At 33.9% G+C, this 17,360-nt stretch overlaps 1 protein-coding gene across 1 annotated transcript; it reads left to right on the top strand.

The window, feature by feature from the left end:
• The first annotated feature begins 489 nt into the window (after window positions 1-489).
• Window positions 490-12,951, top strand: LOC123547879 (perlucin-like protein). Its single transcript, XM_053551190.1, has 5 exons — window positions 490-641; window positions 1,467-1,552; window positions 1,883-1,979; window positions 10,966-11,182; window positions 12,189-12,951. Exons 1-5 carry the CDS (start codon window positions 587-589, stop codon window positions 12,208-12,210), a joined length of 477 nt encoding a protein of 158 aa, XP_053407165.1. The 5' UTR covers window positions 490-586; the 3' UTR covers window positions 12,211-12,951.
• Window positions 12,952-17,360: the final 4,409 nt, after the last annotated feature.

Here is a 17,360-nt window from a genome sequence, read left to right as displayed (position 1 = left end):
CGTAAAAAGGAACTCACAAATAACGATAAACGGAGGGCAGTGATATAACCGTTATATGTGCAACATTTAGATATGTACAGCATTTGAATCCCAGCACATGCAGAGTTCCGCTTAAGCCGGTGCTAGGGGGGCGTGAGTGTTGCACTTTCGAAAACCTCTCACGAATATACCAAAGCAAACCGAGTCTGCTATTATTCTGCTTAGTTGCATTCTATGTTTCCAAAGGATCTTCTTTCAGATTTTATTCAGAATGATTTACGCTAACTTATACATGAAAATGTGTCAAAAATTCGTTCTTATTATAGTTTCAATTCGATTATGCTTTGCCGCGGAGCAGGCATATGTAAAAGGGTATGTTAAAAGCGCTTGAAAGCGAAAATCTCTCTGTTAACTCATATTTACTCTCCTGATAATACACTCCCTGAAAACGACAGAAAACAGCAGCAGTGTAAGTGATACTATTTAACAATTAAATGTTATCGAGAGTTCACTCATGTCGCAGATTTTGCAATGAAATATTTTCTTATCTTTGCTATATTTAGAGATATAGATGCGTACTTCATAATAGTAATTTTGAACACAATATATGACAATGTTAACGTCGGGGATTTTGCTGTTCCTTTTTCTCTGCAGTCACGGAGGTTATTTTTCTCTTCTCTTTGTATTTTAAGTAATATATTTCATAAAGTTGTGTACCTAGTTATGTCATCATAGATTTAATTAAATGATCTTTAATCCCTCATTCATCGTAAAGAATGGTCGTTTCATGGCAATCATGTTATCACAATATTAGTCACATATTTTGTTCACCTTCCATAATTAAAGGTTTCCCAAATGGACGGTTGGCACATGAAACATGTAACCACATATTGGTATGACTTGTGTTTATCCTATCACTCAGCCGCCCTGGTATCAATGTTTCGCTTGATATCTTCTTGACCGAGTATACCTGTCAGCATCAATTTGTCTAGGAAGATAACCAGCACTCCATTCATCATACATTCCTTAAATGTAATCTGTGTATCTTTTAATACATGCTCGTCAAACAGTCTATATCTAATACACATTGTTTCTACAGCATCCCGAAGCTTGTTGGAAGAGCAACACAGTTTACATCATGTTATCGTTCATAAACGTTGTTTATTTTTCAATATCCGTTTGAAATGTAAAACCAGATTTCTTTGTTTGGCGCCATATAACAAGTACTATGTTGGTGCGCTGTAAAATACCAAAATAAAACAAATCAACAAATCTGACTGACATAGAAATCAAACAACACTTAATTGACAATCTGATTTATTCTTTATATATACTAGTGAGTAGAATAGCAGATAATGGCACAATGAACGCTTTTTTAAACAAGATTCTTAAACAAATTTGAATGAATGCTTCTTAAGCGAAAGTGGATGAGTGATATCTCTGCATCAAGATAGTTGTACCTTGCCGTATTTTCATTACCATTTCAGCCCTCGGTTGTCCAAACGGATGGATGACACATGAGAATTCATGTTATCATTTCAGTCATGATACAGAAGACTGGATAGATGCAGTGGTAGGATGTATAGTCATAATATACTTAATCGTTCTAAACAATTATTGTGCAAATAGTAAATAAAAAGTTCGACTGATTTTTTATAGGTTACGGGACTTACGGGAAATTGCAAAGTGAGCCGTATTGCCCAACTATCCAAATTCCAAAACCTTCTCAATATAAATTCCATATTGCATCGAGAGAAATAGAATATTAAAACCAGTAATGTAAAGCCCACTGTCGCAATTTTCGAAGTTATAAATGGAATGTGAATATATTAGAGAATGAGCTCATAACCTCTTTTGACTGACCAATACTAAATCTATGTGACAATTGATTAAAACATTTCAGGCAGCATGTAAAATACTTGGTGGTCATCTTGTGGAAATAGACGACGCTACAGAGAACCAGTACCTCGTGAACCAAGCAAAACTTATTAATAGTAAAGGTAAAAGTTTCTTATTTAGCGTGGTTGGCAGACAAAAATTCAATCTGGAATGGCTAAAACAACTTATTTTCAGTATCAATTTTAGCCCTATACTGCGTGAAACGGTCATACAGTCTAGAGAAATCACCCAGTGCTGATATCGGCTGAAACCGGGATTCGAACCCAAATTGCTAGCGTTGTAGTTAACTTTATAACAATTGCACCGTTGTCTTTCTATAACGTTTTCGTAGCCTTAATTATGTGACATGTTATTTAACAGGTCAAATAGTTTCTATGTCACAGTACGCGGTTTTGAACAATAATTATCAGATATAGGTTACATCAAAATTATACACTAATACTAAATTAAAACGTTTACGCTTAAGACAATTTCTAATCCACCACCTTTGTTTTACGTTGTAAATGTTAATTGTTGCTTACTAAAGAGTTCCTTTAATTTATTCCGTATGCATGCAGACAAAATATTAACAAATCATGATATCCTATCATATTTAAATATGTCTTTTTTCCTAATAATGATATTCCTTTAGAAAGAACGCGCGCATCGTGTTTTAAGGTATGACCCACCTAATGATGAATATTTCAAATATTTCAATGTTACAGCAATATAATGTATCCAGTGAGAGACTTGTGTGCAGAATTTAAGGTACTTCCGCAAATTGAAATTAGAAATTCATGTGAAAAATCAGAATCCTCGAAACAGCTTTTGAAATGCAAGGACACAAAAATATATGATAAAAGTTGAAAAGATATATCTGTAGGTAAACTTGCGAGGATGAAAGGTACGCTGAACCCTATCTCAACAATGCTTTGGAAGAAAATGAGTGAACATTTTTGGTGCAAAATTTTGGTATCGTATGCAACCTAATTAAATTGTTTTAAACATAATATTTTTATTTTTCAAAATTCAAAGCACAAATGCCATAAATATTCGCCGCACAATAATAGTTGTTCTTTTTCAGATTTCCTTCTAAACATTCTCCTATTTTCATATATACTCTGCCATTTTTTGTTAAAAATATTCGCGCATGCTTTTATTACAAGAATGTAAATATATGATGTACTTTGAGCCAGTCACTGTACGGATAATACTTACTACTTATTCATGGTAACGATCATCATTTAGATATTTTTCATGCCGTCTCTTAATCGTTACCGTCCCTAGTGTGCTGGGTAGTTACGTCTTAGCATTAATAGAATCGTAGAATCGTAATGATCGTATTGTGCCTTACGACTCGTATTGGATTGAACCGGTTTCACTACTTTAAGCTACCGCTCAGTACGATCGAACATTTAATACGTTTCTATCCTTGCATAAACGTAGCTATCGCGCCATGTGTGTGGTAATACACATTTACATAAATCCAAATAAACCATGTTAGAAGCTTTTTCGCTTTAACAACTTTTGGACAAGCATTCCGATCACAAAATTCTTAAGCAAACAGTGCAAAGTTCATTGAGGAACATTTTCTGAAAATAAAGTTTCATTTCATATTTTCAAAACAATTAATTATTGAGCATTATGTGCATACAAAATTAAAACAAAATCCCCAAAATAAAACCAATTTAACACTTTTCCTCGGAAATTATACGTTATCATGAGACCGGCATTTTACAAGATGACACTAAAACTGTATTTCTCATTGAACAGTTGTCAAGTTCCTGAGGGACATGCTTAAAAAGTTAAGAAGCATTAGAACTTACTATGTTCAGTTTTACGTCCGTGTACGGCAAAACAAGTCTAATTTCAGTTTGTAAAATGATCTATGTGACTCGTTATCTTTTCTACTATATCAGAAACCGTATGTATCAGTCTTTCTCGATGAAAATAAATCGAACAAATTTGAAACTATATTGTTTACGACTTACAAATCCATGGTGGAAATTAAGAGCATTGTTTACTAGTACTACATGATGATACTCCCGTGCTATTTTGACTCGTGGTTTTTTCTGCGATTTATTCTCTCTGTGTTTTTAAATACATGCTGCATAAATTCTCATATTGTATAAAAAGTCGATAGATCAAAACTGGTTAGTTTACGACGCATGAAACATCTAATAAGGAATCATTACCACTACACATCGAACTTGTCCCGGACCAGTATGCGGAAATACTGTGGCCAAATGTTTCAAGATTGTCTAAAAAATGTTTGCATATATCGTGATAAAGCAAATATTTCGATTGCTTTTATAATTTATAAATATACAATCACGTATGTGTGAGAAAGTTACGTAAAGTAGTTTCGGTAGTTACCGCAGAAAGTGCCGAAAATTCCATTTGCTCCAAATTTTCGTGAGATAAGCAGCGCGTAAGTACATAAATTCCACTATAATAAATTAAACCTTTCTTATACTTGCACAATCCTTGAAATGAACTTTGGATCGTTGCCAGATCTAGTTCACATTAAGTCTGATACTTGTCTTATAATTTTAGGCATAGAAAAATCATTGTCAGCACATCGCACTACTTTTATGTATGCTGCAAAATAGCAGTTTCGTTTTAATACATGAAGTGGTCAGATTTGAAAACAGGTTTTGTATTAAGTTAAGTTCTATTCAGTAAGACAATTCTCCTATGCACTAATTGAAAGTTTGAACTAACTTTTGCCATTCATGAATTTTCAATAAAGTATTTTGAAAGGATTTATAAATCTAACGAAATAATTGGAAAAATACAGGTAAAATATCTGCTTTTTTATTCCAAATTTTAGTATCATTTTTTATACAGCCTACACTTTGTGAGTTTCAGTGTTTGGCTACACACTGTACGGGCAGTTATAATTTGGTTTGACGTATGGATAACAAGATCGTGCTATTTGAAAGCTTTAAATGTCACAATATTCTCGTCAACACTTCGACTAGCGTTTATAAACGCTCACTGCACTAAATTCAATGATGACGCCCAGACTAAGTACCTTAAACAACTTTTACCATGCCGTTTCTTTGTAAATTTTATATAATTCGAGATATTTCCTCAAGCTCAAGTTAGAGACAAATTTCAGAGTGACGGCCACTGTTCAAACGTTTCCTGAGAATGAATTATGCCATCAATTTTGATAAAAGAAATTTCGAACTATTGGTAAACAACTATAAAACACAAAATAAAACTGTGATTATCATGAATGGTGTCAGTAGTAAAAGGATTTGATGAGACTGAATAATAACTCCAACATTTAGGCATTTACCTATAGTCTGCTTCCCGTCGTACAGCTACGCAAAGTAGAATGCTAGTGACGTAGGGGCAGATAACCAGACTAATTTACCTAGAGCATTTTATTTTCAAGGGAAATAATTGTGGTCTGACTGTATTATTCTGAAAATCACATTTGAGATTTTTTATGTGCGCACCGGTACAGTTTTTGCGGGGAAGCGAAAGTTGCTGGAATTTTGTCTTCTTCTAAAAACAAGGTAAGTTGACAGTCTTTGTTGAAATATATATCTGATAGCTGACACATAGGAGAATGTTTTGGTTTATATTCATCATACAGATGTTTTGAAAATGAAGAGAAACAGGGTGAATTCTGTAAATTTCTTCATATACTAAGTATGCAAATGAATTGAAAATGTATTGAAATGACTAGATCAGAAGTGTATGCTTTTCCAGTAAGTTTTTCCCTACCTTTGACGATAGTTATTAAAAAGTATAGATATCAACCTCTTTGCTGATATCAGTATCTAAAATTTTCAGCCTGTGAATAGCTGTGGAAATTTGGGACTTCCTTTTTTTGAAGATATAAATAGATCTAAGCTTTATTTAGACTAAAGTTTGTTTCAGTATAACAGTCAAATATTCTTGAAACTGCAAGGAAATATTATGCATTTTTCAAGTGTTTCTTATGTTGTGCATACTTGATATAGGTCATTGTCAATGTCAGCTATCATTATACTGACATTTGAAGTTTTTTTCTAAATTACCTCCCTTATATATACAGTTTTCTTCATTTATTTAATTAATAATTACTTCCCTTTACTTTCAACAATAATTTCTCAGATTGCATTTAATTACCTCCCTTCATTTAACATGAAAAATTATCTTATGTAATGATCATTTGTATCTTTTACTTTCAGTGCCTGATACATGTAGTTGCAGCCTGTATTTGGAAGCTGTTGAAAAAAGAGGCTACATTGTCATAATGGTATATTTTGTTATATATGAAGTTTATGATGGCATACATGATATCATTAATGTGAACAATACCTTGATTTTCTGACAGTCATCTGTTATTACATTTGAACTGGGACTGTTTTATAATAAGGTTCATGATACTGTTTTTAATATATATACAATAGTTGCAGGTTTTTTTTAAGCCGCCGAAGGGAGGCATACAGTTTTTGAACCGTCTGTCTGTCTGTCGGTCTGTCCGCAATTTTCGTGTCCGGTCCATATCTTTGTCATCGATGGATGGATTTTCAAATAACTTGGCATGAATGTGTACCACAGTAAGACGAAGTGTCGCGCGCAAGACCCAGGTCCGTAGCTCAAAGGTCAAGGTCACACTTAGACATTAAAGGATAGTACATTGATGGGCGTGTCCGGTCCATACCTTTGTCATCGATGGATGGATTTTCAAATAACTTGGCATGAATGTGTACCACAGTAAGACGACATGTCGCGCGCAAGACCCAGGTCCGTAGCTCAAAGGTCAAGGTCACACTTAGACATTAAATGATAGTGCATTGATGGGCGTGTCCGGTCCATATCTTTGTCATCGATGGATGGATTTTCAAATAACTTGGCATAAATGTGTACCACAGTAAGACGACGTGTCGCGCGCAAGACCAAGGTCCGTAGCTCAAAGGTCAAGGTCACACTTAGACATTAAAGGATAGTGCATTGATGGGTGTGTCCGGCCCATATCTTTGTCATCGATGGATGGATTTTCAAATAACTTGGCAAGAATGTGAACCACAGTAAGACGACGTGTCACACGCAAGACCCAGGTCCGTAGCTCAAAGGTCAAGGTCACACTTAGACGTTAAATGTCATTTTTCATGATAGTGCATTGATGGGCATGTCCGGTCCATATCTTTGTCATTCATGCATGGATTTTAAAATAACTATGCATGAATGTGTGACACAGTAAGACGACGTGTCGCGCGCAAGACCCAGCTCCGTAGGTCAAAGGTCCTAAACTCTAACATCAGCCATAACTATTCATTCAAAATGCAATCGGGGGCATGTGTCATCCTATGGAGACAGCTCTTGTTTCCAATATTAATTTCAGTTTTATAAATTAAAACACCTCAGCTTCATGTTTATTAATGGTTATAATTTTAAACATAAAATGAGTTAAGATATTTTTTATTAATTTTATTATTAAGATTAATAAATGTAAAAAGTCTATATTAAATGTACGGGTCATCTTTTGTACAAAAATAAAGGAAAAAAAAGATAATTTCTTGAATAATTTTGATTTTCAGTTTTGGTAGAGAGAAGTTTGAGTATGTACAATTGTTTGACCTGTCTTATCCTGTGGCAGTCCCAAAAGATGTTACCATTATGATTAAATGCAGGGATGGTGGGCGGGGGGGGGGGTGGGGTGTATTATGCTTTTGTATGTTAAACAAAGGTCTCAAAGCATTTATATGCTGTATGACTTCATACTTGCTTCTGAAATAATTGTACAAGTCTGCTATAAGAGTGACATTCCTGACAAGATGTGAACCTTCTGGACTTTATGTCAGCCTGGTATAATCATTTTTTCCTGTAGCTTTGTGTATCCCTCAATTTACTAAGTACATATATCACCATTAAATATAATGCTAATAGATATGTTTTTGTAATAAATGTGTGATAGCTTTGTAATGTAAACACTTTAAAAATAGAATAAAACGAAGTACTTTGATAACAGACATTGTAATACAAATTTATCAGTATATTGTATCAGTCAGTAAACCATGAAGTACATTTTCATCTTTATATTAAGAAAATGAAAGCAATTCTATTCAAATGCGTTGACACTTATTTTATGTTGATTACCTAGAAAGTGTGTGAATTAATGTTTTACAATATTTCAAAACCTGAAGACAATGGTTAGTGTAGAAGGGACATAAAAGTAATGATAAATGTAACAGATATAAATAAGGTAAACTACTGTGATAAAAAGACATGACCAGTGCTGCACATCACAAAGGCAACATTTAGATTTAATTTTGCCACTTATGAGTTGTGTAAGGCTGATTTTGAAATACATATTAAATGATTAGGATTAATATTTTTTACTGTGACCTTTTTTCACACGATTTTGTCAAGACTGACAGTCTGTTCATTGGAATAAAATAGTTAAATGCGGCATTGTATCATATAAAATATGTCTGCATAGTTGCCTAACATTAAATGTCAAATTGTAAACAAGGAAATTTCAAATTTAGAGAATATTTTGTGGTTTTTCTTCATTTTGCTCAGTTGAAAGAGATGTAATTTAAAGCAATTTCCTAAGCACACTCTGAAGCAAAAAGCCTCTCTATAACAACAACATGAGAATTTCCCTAAGCTGAATTATAACTATCAAATTTACCTCCCCAGAACAACAACCTCAACATAACTAAATTATTTGTATATCCCTCAGGGTGTTGCTCTACAGAGGTTGTACTGTACTTATGATATCTATTGTGTTCAGATGCTTTAAGAAAAACAACACTTACAACAAGGGGAAAATGAACATTTATTACTTATAAGGTGAAGTTGTGGCAGTTCTGAAGTTCTTTTTGCATGTTATATAAAAACACTTTAGGTAGTTGATCATTATTACATCATAATCATATACTAAACAGAGGTTGTAGGTTGTTGTTGGAGTTTTTAGGTGAGATCATAGGTGAACATTATCAGATTTATCTGTTTATTGTTTTCACTATTTCACTGAATATGTACATTGAATGTTATAAAATATGCAATCTTTTTAGACAGTCCTATTATATAACTTGTCATTTAGTGAATCTAAGTATATGTAAAATTATATAAAGCAACAAGCCAAGTAGCAACACAATCTTGCTGCTTAAGACAGGTGATTCCTTAGACAAGTTGAAATTAGACAAAATGTCAACTTGTACAGTTACCTTACTTGCTGATTGATAATATATTTCTAAGAATATCTGCAAATGTCAAAAATAATGTTATAATTGTTTTACAAACTGCTATGTTTTATTCTCTTTATGTAATAAAGTTTTACCTTTGTATTTCCAGAAGTGCTACAAATGTGTTGTCATGTGAAGTGGATTTTACCCCAACTGTGCTGCATGATGTATATTCAAGTGTGAGACAGTCATGCACCAGCTGTAAACTGAGATGGACCCACACAAGAAATATGTTGACTTTTCTATGTATTATCATCTGTACAGAATGTGTTTATGACAAGACTGTATAGATATATTGTTGAATCATGTTTTATTTCCACTATGGCATGCATGTAAGAAGCAAGTATTAATTTAACAATTGCATTCTTAGAAATATTTAAATGTTGTGATTAATTTATAGATAATTTAATTGGACTTTTTGAATTTCATAATATTTTCAAATTGGTTTAAATTAACTCTTCATACTTGTAGATTATGTTTTAAAGCAGTATCAAATGTTTAAATAACTATTAATTAAATTTATGTTCAAAGCAGTTTCAACATTTTCCATAATAAATTTGTTATACAAGTCCTATCATAATCTTGTAAATATCAGTTCAACAAACTTGTTTTAGTTTAGTTATATTTTATGTTGTTTTGATGTTCTCAGCATATAATTACTAACATCAACAAAACTTATTATGTATTTTACAATTTGGATGGTATAAATGGTTGTTTTGTTTATATGTTTTATTTATTTCCATCCAGGGGAATAAAGAAATATACATTTAAAATATCTCATCATTCCAGATAAGTACACTACATAATCAAGAGGAAAGAAATGTGAAAAAAAATATGTTGGTGGTATTAAAAAAAGATATAGTCTTGGTTGTGTTTACTTCTTTAGATATGTTGGACTGAAATTGGAAATACAACATACTTTAAATTTGTGTAGTCATAAGTTAATATGGGAATTATTAACTCAAGAAATAGATTTTATCTGGATTTAATATTTTTCAACATTGTCATTGGCAACAAGGCTCAACATCATTTTTGTGTATATCTTGCGTTTATGTGTGATAAATGTTTTTATGGTATTCTTTAATATAATATATGCTTTTCATCTTACCCTGGATTTAAAAGATATATATCTATATGTCTGAAAATTAAGGTAGAAATACTGACTGATTAACTTGCAATATAAGAAAGCTTGTATAAGATAAAGGGAGATAATTCCATAACAGATATGTAGATAGATATAATGAAGGGAAGTAATAAAATATTGTGAAGTTAATAGTCATCATTTCTTTGATGAGCTAATTAATTGTTTTCCATGTTGGTTTATTAACTACAAGTATGACCTAACATGTGTACCTGTCCTGAAGGAAAATGAAAAAGGTTGTTTGATGTCCTTGTACTGTTAAGTAGTTCCTGGGTTTGTTTACATCCCATGTCTGAATGAAATGAAGAAACAGACTTTAATGAGGGTATCCCAGGAAAATACCTAGTAAGTTTATTTTTATATCAGCAAACTTGGTGAGATAGTCATTCAGGAGTTGTCTATCCTATTTCCAAAAATGTTATGGGGACTAAATTTTTTGGGGTAAATATCTCTTTTAAAAAATAACACACAACATTTTAATATTGTGTTTATATTATCTGATGCACTTAGCAATATATATTTGGAGTCTAAATGTTAAAAAGCCGGTTTTAATTTTTTAGTTACAGTGTCTACAACATTGAAAAATTAAGGTCGAGTCCTGCGGGACTGTTCCAAATTTTGCTCACTTCATTCAAAAATATCCTTGGGTCTTCTGTCTCTACGAACACAGAAAAACAAATTTTGACCTTTTATTGTGTCCCTATGACGTTTAACCCACGAAAACAGCAAAACAAGATGTAGCTATTTTAACTAATTCCTTTTGCATTTCAGAATCATTTTGGATTGGACTTAACGATTTACAAGAGGAGGGTTCTTGGGTGTGGGTAGACAGCAATGAGGCTGTCTCCTACACTAACTGGTACCCAGGACAACCTGACAATGAAGCAAGTAATGAAAACTGTGCCCATTTGAATCCAGTCTACAACGATTTATGGAATGATAAAGAGTGTTATTCTCTTCTCAACTACATATGCGAGAAAACCTCTGAGTATGAATTAAGTTACTTTATAAGACATTCTTATTTGAATTAGATAACATTTTGTATTTTGTGTTGCGTATGTTGTCTTGTTTGTTATTAGTTTTCTTTCTTCTTTCTCCTCACTTCTCCTATCGCCCCCATCCTTTCCTCTTGCAATTGCACTCCCTTGTTTTGACTTCCCTTCCCCTTTACTATGAGTAAGTTATCGTGTCTACCTTAATTTTGGCTGCCGAAGTCCTAAGGCGGTGCCCGATTGTTGTGTTTTACTGCTTATATGTGTTTGCTTATGCGTCTGTGTGTCTTGGGCGGTCCCCTACAGTGGTGTTAAATCTTACTTGTCTGTTTATCTATGTTAGTTAGTTATGTATAGGTGTGTGTGTGTGTGTGTGTGTGTGTGTGTGTTTGTCTTTGGTACATGAATGTCTGCGCTACTGTTGTTTACATTGTAGTAACGATGATTAAGGAACGTAGCATTCCTTTTGTATATTCATCCTTGCTCTATTTTTCGCTCCATCCCCCTTTCTACCCCTTACCCATTTCTCCCCCTTTATCTATATTTTGCATACAATTAAAAGGTACCTGTTGGATTTTTGAAGAACCCGTCGGTGATATTTTTCCGTTACAGCTTCTTCTTTTTGTTGTGGACCGACTTTGCAAATGCGTGGATCTGAGGCTATGTTTGTGGTGCTCTGTGCTTCCGAGAAATCTACCCTTACGTATTATCGTTTTTACTGAATTCAGGTTCAGTGTCCTTGTTATACTTGATAATGGCTTGCATGCATCTTAGGCCGTGAAGTAAAGGTCTTTGGCCTTGAAGCAGTTGTCACTTACCAATGTTCGTTGAAAAGTACATTTGTAATGCAAACTTCTTACCTGTGAGGAAGCCTATCAACGAGCTGATTTGTAGAAGCTCAGATGCCAACATATGCTAAAAATAATGTAAGGAGAGACCCATGGGTCTTTTTCCACCTTTAAGCTGAAAAGCTGCCAACGAAAATATTTTTTATCTTTTCAGAAACGCAGAGATTATTGGATAGAAGATTGCAGCCTTGATTTACATATGAAAATAAAAAAGTAACAATTCGTTACGATTTGTACTTTATTAGATGAAATAATATGGCGGAAGATATTTTAATCCTCATTTTCTCGAGGAATAGTGCTTGTGATGCTTTTCACAAGTTTCCGAAAACTGAAAATATATGGTCTTGTCTATGTTTCAAGTAAAAAACTTTTGTGTCACGAAAACGTACTAACAAATTGCCCTAAATAGAGAATATTAGTTTACTGTCTTTCGTAACTTAAGTTTATCCGCAACGTTGGAGAAAGGTTTATCCTGCCCGAGGCCTGACGTATATAAAAGTAATATAAAGGAATTTCTACGCGTGCAAAAACTCGGAAGTAAAAGAAATATGCAAAACCACAACTTTAAGCTGAGTGAAAACTGAAGAGCATTAATCTGTTTGGATATTATCTTTAATTTCAAAAAGAGAAGTGTTATCTCACGCGTCATTAGATATGTTTCATTCATACATTTCTACTGGTCTGGTGTTTACAGGTAGAAGACGATTACATTTGAATTTCTAATTACCGAATAGGATACAAAAGGACAATGTCTATGAATTAAAAGGGTTAATCTTGTGCTTGATGTCTGGGAGAAAATTATATTCAATCGACGCAGTATATATGATATGGGTCGTTGGGAAAACGAACACCTTTAAATGTAATGACTTTGAAGATATTCATGAATCGTGCACAAAACATAAATCCGAGAAAAAAGATGCTCTGCAGATGCAAATGTTTGTTGCTGTGTTTTTGAAATTCACAGGTGTTATGATTCAAATGCAATTTCGAATTGTAGCCTTTTATATTCTTTTTCTGTGCTGATTTTCCACTCACATATTCCCCCGTACGTAATATGCACTTTATAAAAAGTTGCCGGTTAATAATCACAACTATTACCCGAGATTTCAGCCATTGACCTACAAGCCATTCAATAAGTGTTTTATCATTATGCTATCGGAAGTAAATTTCAATGGCATTTCTTTTAGTTTTTTACTTATTAGCCAAGTAAATTTGTGTTGAATACGGACTTTCCATATAGCACAAACTATGGATCGGATATTTGTATGAGGAGGCACGTAATAACTATTATCATAAATATGTTAAACTTATCTGTACTCAGTTAGTTTAAATAGATCGATATAACAACAAAGGGAGCTTTTTAAGCTCTAAATGTACCTTGACTATATTCTAAATTTTCATCAAAAATTTAATATGATTTTGACACGGTATTGTCTATTGAAAATTTCAGCCATTTTAGGCGCCAACGTTTTCAAACTTTATTTTACGTGAAAGTGTTTGTTATCAGACTTCAGGGTATATCTTAGCGTAAAAGTAGAGTTGCCTTGAAAAACTTCAAAAAAATAAATAATACAACAATTTAACGATTATCCATGGCCTGACAAAATCACATTACGTTATGAAATTGACGTTACCAAAGATATCTAAAAAGTTAAAACAGATTCTAATATCATCCCTAGAGACCCTTAAAAGATGTATAACTTATATCCGGATCTCAAAACATGAAGTTCCAGTGCACGGAAACCCCGTTTATGTTTTATTTTTGTGGTTCAAACTAGAAAACATCCTCAAGGTAAGACCCACGAGCTGAGCTCACGGATCCATCCCCCAAGTTCAATGAAAAAAAAATCCTGGAAATTGTTAATGACCGTCTTAATTTGTTTGTCTGCAAGAACAAGTGACTACTAGACCAACTGATTTCAAGCAAATTGACGTATTCAACGAGTGTTGCCATTTCAGTCATAAAGGTAACACTAAGTGTTCATAAAGCGAACACCAGTTTTCATCGGATAATGGGTTCATAAAATAACACATCTAAAGTTAATCACCTCAGGTACCTGCCTCATTGTATTTCTATCGCTTACCTTTATAACCCATTATAATTATGTGGACATCATTTGCCAGATTTCAGTAATCACTAGGACATCACATTGTTGTGCTCATTGAAAAAATTTTGTGCATTGTTTAGGTTTACATACAACTTTACGTCGAAAAGGGGAATTAATCTTCTGTGATGAATTTGTTGTTATTCCACGATATATGGTTAATGCTTGTACTGAATACTATTTGGCAAAGTGATTTCAAATTGTTACCGTCGGGAACTAAAACAAGTTACGGCTGTTGACAAGAGCGAAAAATCACGCTGATTTTATAAAACACCGCAATAAATGTATCAATAAATGCCCGCGGCGAGTCACGAGGAATAATCTCAGCGGGTCGCGGTGTATTGCGATGGTTCGCGGTGAACCCACCGGCAATCACCGCGAAATCCAGATAAATTTTGTAGGTTAAATACATACAAACGTATCTACTGTTGTTACATGTATAATTGCATTAGTTTTTCTGTTACAATGTACAAATAATAGGGTTTAAGAACAAATTAATAAAATTAATGTTGATATGTAATCATTCCATTAGTTTAATAATTTATCTATAGTATTTATCAAATTAAAAATGATTCCTATTTTACCTTCTAGATAAATTTCAAAATTTACATGTAGGGCTTTTCGTCGCAATTTTGCAATTTTTAAGGTAAATTTCAATTATTTCCTGTAGAGGATAAATGTTTATATTTATTCGCACAATCAAACAGAAATATAAGTTACATATAGCATTTCACAAAAACTGTCTTATGTCATTGTGGAGTACCGAAGTTGGAGAAAAAAAAATTGACCCGTTTCACACTTGCAAGAAGTGTCACTTTTCATACGGTATATTGTCATCAATATTTTTATGCATAGTCAAATATGGTACACGTACTTGACACTTTTCTATTTCTGTAATGAAACAGGTGCGCAATGTGTTATGTTTTATCTGTTCAGATATATATTAATTATTTAAGTTTTCTACACTGTAGTATTGGTGTACCGTTATACATGCGTATATACTACAGATGACTGAAAATGGGCAAAATAACTCATGAAATCAAATAAGACATTGTTGATTTATATAAAAAGGGCGCTAAAGCAACTGGAATCGTGCGCTCTTTAGGTGCTAAAGGACATACTGTGTCACGACAACAAGTAAGTTATTGGATACACCAATATCGATATGGATATTTTCAACCAAATGAGCCTAAACCTAAAGTGAATCAGTTCAAAGTCGTTTCGAACCGTGATGTTGAAATAGTAAAAAAGTCGCTGCACATCAATGCAAGCCAGTCAAGTAAACAGCTTCATATGGAACTTAACCCGCCCGCTTAGCTCAGTAGGTAGAGCGTCGGTCTACGGATCGCGGGGTCGTGAGTTCGATCCTCGGGCTGGGCGTATGTTCTCCGTGACTATTTGATAAACGACATTGTGTCTGAAATCATTAGTCCTCCACCTCTGCTTCATGTGGGGAAGTTGGCAGTTACTTGCGGAGAACAGGTTTGTACTGGTACAGAATCCAGGAACACTGGTTAGGTTAACTGCCCGCCGTTACATGACTGAAATACTGTTGAAAAACGGCGTTAAACCCAAAACAAACAAACAAATCATATGGAACTTAAAGATGATGGAGCACAATTTTTACTTACTACGACTCAAAGACTTATTCGCGTAGCTGGATTTACCAGTGAAAACCCTAAGTATACATATGATAAATATAGGCCCGCGTGTTGAATATTGTAAACAACTTATACAGAATAATGACACGATGAAGGATATAATATTTACTGACGAAAGTACAATACAACTCCACAATAATAAAACCACATCGTACACGCAGATTGACAGCGGATGCAAACATCTTCCCAAGCCAAAACATCCCCTTAAAGTTCATGTATAGGCCGGTATAAGTAGGCGAGGGGCGACCAATATTCTTTTGTTTGATGGAATTTTAGAAAGTGAGTTTTTCACCGAGACTATTTTGGAAGACACCTTGTTGGATTTTACTAGAAATGTGTACCCAGGCGGTCATCGACTGCAACAAGATAACGATCTAAAACACAGATCAAATCTATCGAAGGCTCTTATGAAAACTCATGGAATCAACTGGAAGGAAAACTGGTGGCCGTCTGGTAAGATATTATTATTTCGTAGAGCGGAAACCTACGTTATAGATATAATTTAGCTAAAACATAAAAACACATGAATTCAGTTACAAAGTGTACAAACAAACTCCTAAGAATTACATTTTGTCTTTGTTACAATTCCGCACGCTCCATGGACAATTTAACTGAATAGTTCATTATAATCAGCATCATGTATTTTAAGTTTGAAATACTGTTGTATTTTTCAACTCTATTATCTTCCTTCAACGTTTGAGACGTTCCGATTTGTTTAAATATCAGTTTTGTCATAAATCATTAGTCGGTTATTGAAATAATTCTTCCTTTCTTTTTACAGCGTCCGAAAATTGATTTTTTAAATAATATTACATGTAAATTAATTATCTAAATTTTATTTCCTCACTCATATATCGGGCAAAATGTGTTTTAACAATTTTTATTACCTCCCTTTACAAATGACACGGTAAACTGTTTCTGCTAGGGGTATATATTCGAAGTATGTTATCACCACGTATCTTGTACTGACATATACAGTGAACAAATGAAACTACATGTATGTCATCTAAATTTGACCGCCGCCGTAGTAATCTAGCAATGATCTGTATGTGGTTGGTGTGAGCTCTGGTAAAGGAATCTGAGATCTTTGAGGCTGGTCGAAGTTCAATGCACTTGGTAGTTTGTCTTTCCGCCTAACGAGCTCATTTATTTTGGGCACTACTCTGTCTCGCCACTGTTCGGCATCTACTAGCTCAGGATAGTAAAACGTAACGTATTGTTTCACTACAGATTTTCATTCTGGACAGAGTTGTGGGGCCAAATAATTCAGGGAATAGTCTTTTCACAAGCTGAGCACCGAAGTTTCCTGAACTTTGTGAATCGCGGATACTAGCAAATTCCTCCTCACTTATACTATTCTCTGACGGAACACTTTGCAATGATATAGAATGTTCACTTCTCTTGAAATTGCTTGTTATTGGAGCAGGAGCGGTACTAGCGCGTAACTGTCCCCTCATGACACGGTTTTCCTGACGAATTTCATGGAGCTCCTTATTCAGTGATTCAATGCCGCGCGTTGCTTTTTCCAGCTGTTTAATCATATTTTTGTTCACACTGTCC

The sequence above is a fragment of the Mercenaria mercenaria genome, chromosome 9, assembly GCF_021730395.1.
Source record: "Mercenaria mercenaria strain notata chromosome 9, MADL_Memer_1, whole genome shotgun sequence".
Taxonomy (NCBI): Eukaryota; Metazoa; Mollusca; class Bivalvia; order Venerida; family Veneridae; genus Mercenaria; species Mercenaria mercenaria.
Note: the sequence above shows the minus strand (reverse complement) of the source record. Positions and strands in the feature narration are given on the sequence as shown.